The 7,113-nt window shown below is 39.0% G+C and overlaps 1 protein-coding gene across 1 annotated transcript in view; it reads left to right on the forward strand.

The window, feature by feature from the left end:
* Positions 1-1,171, forward strand: part of Gabrr3 (gamma-aminobutyric acid type A receptor subunit rho3) — a 50,391-nt gene extending 49,220 nt beyond the window's left edge. Inside the window, exon 9 of the mRNA XM_075953531.1 lies at positions 872-1,171. Coding sequence (XP_075809646.1) covers positions 872-1,171 — 300 coding nt within the window. The remainder of the gene's footprint in view (positions 1-871) is intronic.
* Positions 1,172-7,113: the final 5,942 nt, after the last annotated feature.

Consider the following 7,113-nt stretch of genomic DNA (forward strand, 5'->3'; position numbering starts at 1 on the left):
AAAACGGGTAATGTAATTCAACAGTGTAGATTCCCACTAGTTAGTTAACTGAATGCACAGAAGTCTCTGTGTCTTTTTGATTCTGTAAACTATTATAGTTTTAAATTGCAATGAACCAAATATGCATTTTGATAGAGTTGACTCTGCAGCCTCCAATTTAAATTCTAAGTAATTTCATCTAGAATAGCCTCTCCTTATTTGTTCATTACTGTGCTTTGTTAGCGGTGTTAGAAGTGGTTTTAGGCAAAAATGAGAAGGCCTGGCTCGTTTCATTTTTAAAAACAAGTAAAACCCTTTCACTATTTTAACCCCAACTCAAGTGTAAGTAGGCAGTTAGTGTTCTTCTGGTTTGAGACCAAAAATTAAAACAAAAGACATGGATCTGTGTATTATTATGTACTCTATAAAGAGGAAAATGGAATTGGAAAGCAAATCCAAGGAGCCTATATTGGTGATGTAATAAATCACAGTCACCCTCAACTCACAAAGCCATGGCAGACTGTTCATGCTGATCAGAACAAAGAGGAGGAGTGCAAGCATCTGGGACAACTGAGTATCAATTCAGGAGTGTATTAGGAATTATTGGTATTAGACTTGTATAGCACTTAATCATGTGGTGCCTAAATATCCCGTGGAATTAAATATGAACCTCCTTGCTACATCAGGATTTGCAAGGCGATGTTTTCCACTTATTATTAAATCATTTTTTAAAGTCAAATGACAGAAGCAAACCTAGAATTCTTTTTTTTAAAATAATAAACAGGACAAGCTTAATGTTTATGAAAACTATTTGGTGTCTGACTTACATTTCCTGTAGTTCCTGTCCATAGCATCACTTTTGCGACTAACAGAAGAAAAGTCTTTCTCACAGATTTCTGGAATGTACAATATTGATGCAGTTCAAGCCATGGCTTTCGATGGCTGCTACCATGACAGTGAGACTGATGTGGACCAGACTTCATTCTCTCAGCACTCAGAAGAGGACTCCATGAGAACAAAGTTCACAGGAAGCGCCTGCACAGATTCATCTCAGTTAAAGAGAAAACCTGTGGGAGGAAATGTTGGTAGAATCATCATAGAAAACAACCATGCCATTGATACCTATTCTAGAATTGTGTTTCCCATTGTTTATATTATATTTAATTTGTTTTACTGGGGTATATATTTATGAGGAGGACATTTTTGTTTATTGACTTTTTTCTCTTTGCAGTAATTAGACCTTGCACATGCTAAATAAGTGTTCTACCATCTGCAGTCTGAAGAGGAATTTTTACTGTAAACTTCTATTAGAGTCAGATGGTGTTATTTACCTCCTGGATATGACCTAGACAGTTAAACTGGGACAGAGCCAGTCATGTCTCTTGGCCTAAAGAAGATGTAAATTTTGGTTGATCATGGTTAGTGCAATGCTCCAAAGTCTTGGGAAATTTTGGCTCTATAAATAAAGCACCACAAGCATGTGTATTATGGAGGCAACTTTCCATCAGGAGTAAATACTTGGTAACTATTTTATTCTTATCTTCTCTTTTCATGAATATGATTTTTCAATTAGGGAATAAAGCCGGACGGTGGCATTTATTCAAGGATAACTGATATCTTAGTCTCTGCCAAGTGACAGATGACATTGTCCTAAGGGAGAACTTCCATCTTCAAGTGGTTTCTACCACACACAACTAAGAGTCCTGTGAACAGCTCCCTTCTTTCATCTGTAGTCACATTTTCTATGTATTATGTTTTGTATATTATTGAGTCCAAAATGAAAAAAATATGTGTTTCATTAAGTCTTTATTCATAATATTATATTCACCTTCAGTCATCAGTAACAATATTTAGTGTTTGTAAATAAGTTATGGGTATCATAATTTCATTTGTGTTTTTATTAGTAAGTTTTCTGTAGCTGTGATATAACATAATGACCAAAGCAACTTTTAGAAGAAAGAGTTTATTTGGTCTTCCAGTTCCAGAGCCCATGATGGCAGAGAAACATGACAGCTAGCAGCAGGCATGGTAGCAGGAGCCAGATGAGAGCTTACATCTTCAAACCACAAGCAGAATGAATGGGAAATGGCTCAGATTCTTAAACTCTCAAAGCCTGTCCCTGGTGCGTGCTGGTGATGTAATTCCTACAACAATGCCACACTTGCTAAATTTCCCCCAAATAGTGCCACCAACTTGGCACCAAATGTTCAAATATGTGAGCCTTTGAGAGACATTCTTACCCAGACACCACAGTGTTTGTCTGAGTTCTAGTCATAAAATGTTCATTGGCAGCCTACACGTAGCAGGCACGTTATTAACTGTTATGAACCATAAAGAGAAGAAGAAATGACCTCTTCTTCCTCCCCTGAACTCACAGCCATGAAAGAATGTCAAACTAGTTGAAAAACTAATTTAGTGCTTGTGAGCATGGAGTAAGGAAAACTGTCCTGAGAGGGGGATGTCTGCAGAAGGAAAAGGGCATGCGTGAAGAGTCTCTAAGCTTTAAACAACTGAAGATTGTGTAGACATCACACCAAGTAAAGAAATGGAGGGAAATGAATGCATCCTACAGTGATTTGCGTGGCTACAAGTAAACCAGGTCAAGAGGGCATTACATAAATGTTGTTTCTCAGAAAACCTTCCCATGATCTGCATTCATTTTTCTGATTGGCAGTATACACGGCTCAGAGTTGGGTATTTTATTTGAAAGGCACAATTTAGAGCAAATCCCTTGGCAGGATATCAGAAAATTTCTCCTTATTTTGATCATTGAAATGAATTAAGAGAATAAATTAAATAAAACAGTTTATTGTATTGCCTTTTATTTTCGCACACTATCAAACAAAATGGTTTGAATTATTTATTGCCAGTTGAAGAAACAAATAATATTTTGCATAACTGACAGTAACATTGCTTTTGCCTCTTAGGAGTCACATAAGCTTCAGAAAATTACCCCTTCCTCCTGGGTATGAAGGACTAAAAGAATTCTTTCTATATTATGGCTTTTCTGTTATACAAACTAATTCTGAGGAACTTAATTTTATAGTCTTAATTATTTGGAAATAGAAAAATACAATTTTCCAAGTCTTTCAAAACATCTCAAAGATTGTATTTTTTCTAGAATACTATCCAAAAGTGAGCTAATATTTATTTTAGACTTTATTCATTTATTGTAAATATATGATAATTTATCCTTTTAATTATGTTTTAATGGCTATTAAACTTGATTTAATAGGGATAATTTTATAGGGTTATATTTTGGAAATTAATATCCTAGGTGATTGAAGATCTATAACTATTAACTACTATAGTAATAGTTGGGTTATATTTATGATTTGGCAAATTCTATGTGTGATTTAAAAAACAATAATTTAGAGATAGAAACAGCCCCACTCTTCCCTTCATCCAGTTATCTGACTCTTCAGAGACGTCTGTTTTTTACATTCTTTGAATTGCAGCACTCACTTCCCCTGAGCATATTCATTCCACTGTTCTAAGTCAGATGCGTCACTGGACACACTTGCAATCGAGGCTAGAAGAATGGGCCTCTATCACATGCCACATATTCTCTATATTCTCTCGAGGGCCATTAATGCACAACTGTTGGCCAGTGAAATGTAACTTTTGCTAATACCTAGAAACACAGGCAGTATATCTTCCAGTAATAAATGTCTAACACTTAGAAATAAAATCAGGTTACTGCACCAGGGAATTATCAGACCATTCAGAATGAGTGGCAAGGATGTTAGTCGGTATGCTTCTCATCAAATCCACCATTTGTGAAACAGAACTGTTCCCGGTGGCTTCATTTCTTCAAGGGAGAGGCAAAGTTTCTTGGTAGGATCTTGTATCAGAAAGAATGAAAGCATGGTTATCTGGAAAAGATATATGCAACAGAGAGCGTATAATAGTTACCTCATTTCAATTTTGACTTCATTTACTGATCACAACCTGAACAGACTGCACAGGAGTGTTCACTGAGGGATAAGCCTGGATAAAACGGGAGGATTTCAGAACATAAGCTGCTTTGTAAGATTTTTTTTTTAAAGCCAGTCAGCTTGTAAACCCTGCCTAAATATAGAAATGGGCAGGTTTGTAAAGACTACACAAGGAAATCTATGAAAGGGTATATTTGAACATAGAATTATGGTTCTTGTTATAATTAGAAAAATATAGCTTCACTATTTAAAAAAATGGATAACAATTGATAAAAAATACATCTACCAAGAGCTAGACATTTAATGCTTTAATTATATTAGAACTTTTCTTTTAACAGCATCTTTTTCTTTTTTAGTCTAATTATATGGAGTTCTCCATGTTTTATTACCATAAAAGTTAAGTTTCAGTTTCAGTGTTTTTCTTTTACTTTTTATTTTTTAATTAAAAATAGATTCTTCTCTCACATCCCAACCACAATTTTCCCTTCCCCCACTCCTCCCAGCTCCTCTTACTCCCCTTTTTCCCAGATATACTCCCCATTTGTATCCCATCAGAAAAGAGCTGGCCTCTAATGGACAACAACTAAGTATGACCAAACAAGATATAATAAGGCAATGCAAGAGCCCTCAGATCTAAGCTGGATACGGCAACATAGCAGGAGGAAAAGAGTCCCAAGAGCAGGCAAAAGAGTGAAAGACAAGCAACCTGAAGTCATGTTGCTGTCCACGGGCTGTGTTGCCACCAGAGGCCATGTTGATGTCGTTGGCCAAGATGGTGTCTATGGTCTGTACTGCTGGAAGTCAGGTCAAAGTTCATGATCTGTGCTGCCAATGACTGTAAAGGGCAAGGAAGCTTCTTTTGCAGTAGTATTGATGACTGCAGACACACATTTGCCAATGAGAGATATAGAGGGCTTTTGTGACAAACTGGAAGCCATTGAAGAGAGCTCTTTAAAATTGTGATTGAGATCCTGAAGAAAAGCTCTGCACAATTGACAGCTTTGGCAGGGGTGGGAGTGGGGAGCTGGCCACTGGGAGTGTGACCATGTTCCAGTGAGAATATGGCCAATACAAACTGGACTTGGTATTTTTTTCTTCTTTTTTTCTCTGGAGGGAGTCACAAGGGGTAGGGGAGGGTGGACCTGGGAAGACAGGGAAGTGAATATGATCAGGGTGCATTACATGAAATTCTCAAATAATCATAAAAATGTATTGAAAAAAAAGAGTCAGAGACAAATCCTATCCCACTGTTAAGAGTCCCACAAAAACACCAGGTTAACAGCCACAAGTAAGGATCTGGTGCAGACTCATTCAGGCCCCTTGCTTGCCCCTCTGGTTTTTGTGTGCCCATATGTGCCCTGCTTAGTTGATTCAGTGGCCTATTTTCCTGGTGTCCCCCATCCCCTCTGACACCTGCAGTCTTCCTATCTCCTGCTTCCAAGGGATTCCCTGAACTCTGAGTAGGTACTAATTGGAAACATCTGATTTAGACTCTCTATCCACGTAGTGTCTGGTTGTGGGTCTCTTCGTCCACTCCCAGTTACGGCCGGAAAAAGCCTCTCAGATGATGACTAGGCAAGGCCCCCCTATCCCATGGACTATCCAGTTTCCAGTGTCTAGCCATCCAAGCAGTATCTGGCCCAGTTGAACACTCCTTACCTTGAGCAATAAAAGTAGGTGAATCTAAAATGACATTAATGCCTCATTTCCACTGTGATCCAAGTTTGATATACAAGACTGTGTCCTTTAAAAGAAACATATAGCTCCATCATTTTCCAGACTAGCTACGTCAACAAGACAAGGCATCCAAAGAAAAGGAAAAGTGTCCATCCCCACTCACTGCTTTTCTTACTCCGTCAGAGAACATTAATTCAGGCATTTCTCAGCATGTCACACTTCAAAGGGATGCTACAACCACAAAACCACACATCAAATAAATTTTTAGGAGAATCACACTATCCCAAAATAATTTAAACTATATTTTGTTAATTGAATTGTGCCTCTGTCTGAGGTCATATTTATATTAAATACTGGATCAATGAGAAATGAGCATAATTTTAAAATATATTTGGAACTCAGAGATCAGGAAAATAAAAAAGAGAATGTTTGGTGAGTATTACGCCCACATTCTGGAACCTGAATCACCACCACGAGTCCAAGAGTCTTTATTCACAAGTTAACTCAGGTCCCCCTCTCTGCCTAAAGTGGCATTGGCAGCGGCAGCTACGACAGCAACAACTGCAGCAGCAGCCGCAGTGACACCAACGTAAACAGCAGTCCCAGGAACAGTGGAGGACAGTCCCAGGGCAGGCTTGAGGCATTCCAAGTCTCAGGACTTCCCCCTAGTAGCCTGAGGAGGAATTCCAGGCTTTCAATTTCCAGGCCTGAGGTGAAACACCAGCTGCCAGTAACAGTCTGATGCTTTGATTGGTTGGTTGTCTGCTCAGGGATTGGTTGGTTTCCTGTCAGGGGCAGAAAGGGCTCCGTTTCTGGAGCCAAACTGTGTTTCTTTCTCTGATTCTTTCTACCATTTTAACCCTAACTTTGGTGCCAAGAAACTATCTTTGGTATGTCCTAAATCTAGGGACTTAGTGTGTTGTTTTGGTTCTAATTTCAGGGTCCAGGAGTTTTTCTCTGGCTCTAGGTTTGGGGACATAATGTTTCTTCCCTTGGCTCTGGTCCGGTTTTCAGGTTGTGTTTCTTTCCCGTGTTCTGAACCCAGAGCCAGGCTGCGGGGTGGGGGGGGTGGGGGGGGTGGGGGTGTGGGGGGTGGGATGCTGGGCTCTGACTCGCTAAATCTGTGGAGAGCTGGGCCTTTCCTTGAGAATGAGTTCTAATGGTTGAATGTGATTTAGATCTGCCTGTCTCTGCCTCCTGAGTGCTGGGATTAAGAGTGTGTGCCACCACCGTCCAGTTGAGGTCACACATTAAAGAGTTTCAATGTAGTTTTATGCCTTATGTAGTCAAGCTCTATTGTGTACATGGGATTAAGTTAATCATCACTGGGAATCTTTTTCCAAATTGTGCTGTACATTAAATATGCCTAAAATAAACTGCCTGGTGTTAGATTCTAGCAGCTTGTACCAACACTGTAGAGTTCAATTAGACTTCCTTCTTGCCTCATAGGGATTGACACTCAGCTAGCCTAGGTGGTCACAGAGATTCACACACGTCTAAACACTAGAAAGGCAATGAA

Source organism: Microtus pennsylvanicus, chromosome 1 (genome assembly GCF_037038515.1).
Source record: "Microtus pennsylvanicus isolate mMicPen1 chromosome 1, mMicPen1.hap1, whole genome shotgun sequence".
NCBI lineage: Eukaryota > Metazoa > Chordata > Mammalia > Rodentia > Cricetidae > Microtus > Microtus pennsylvanicus.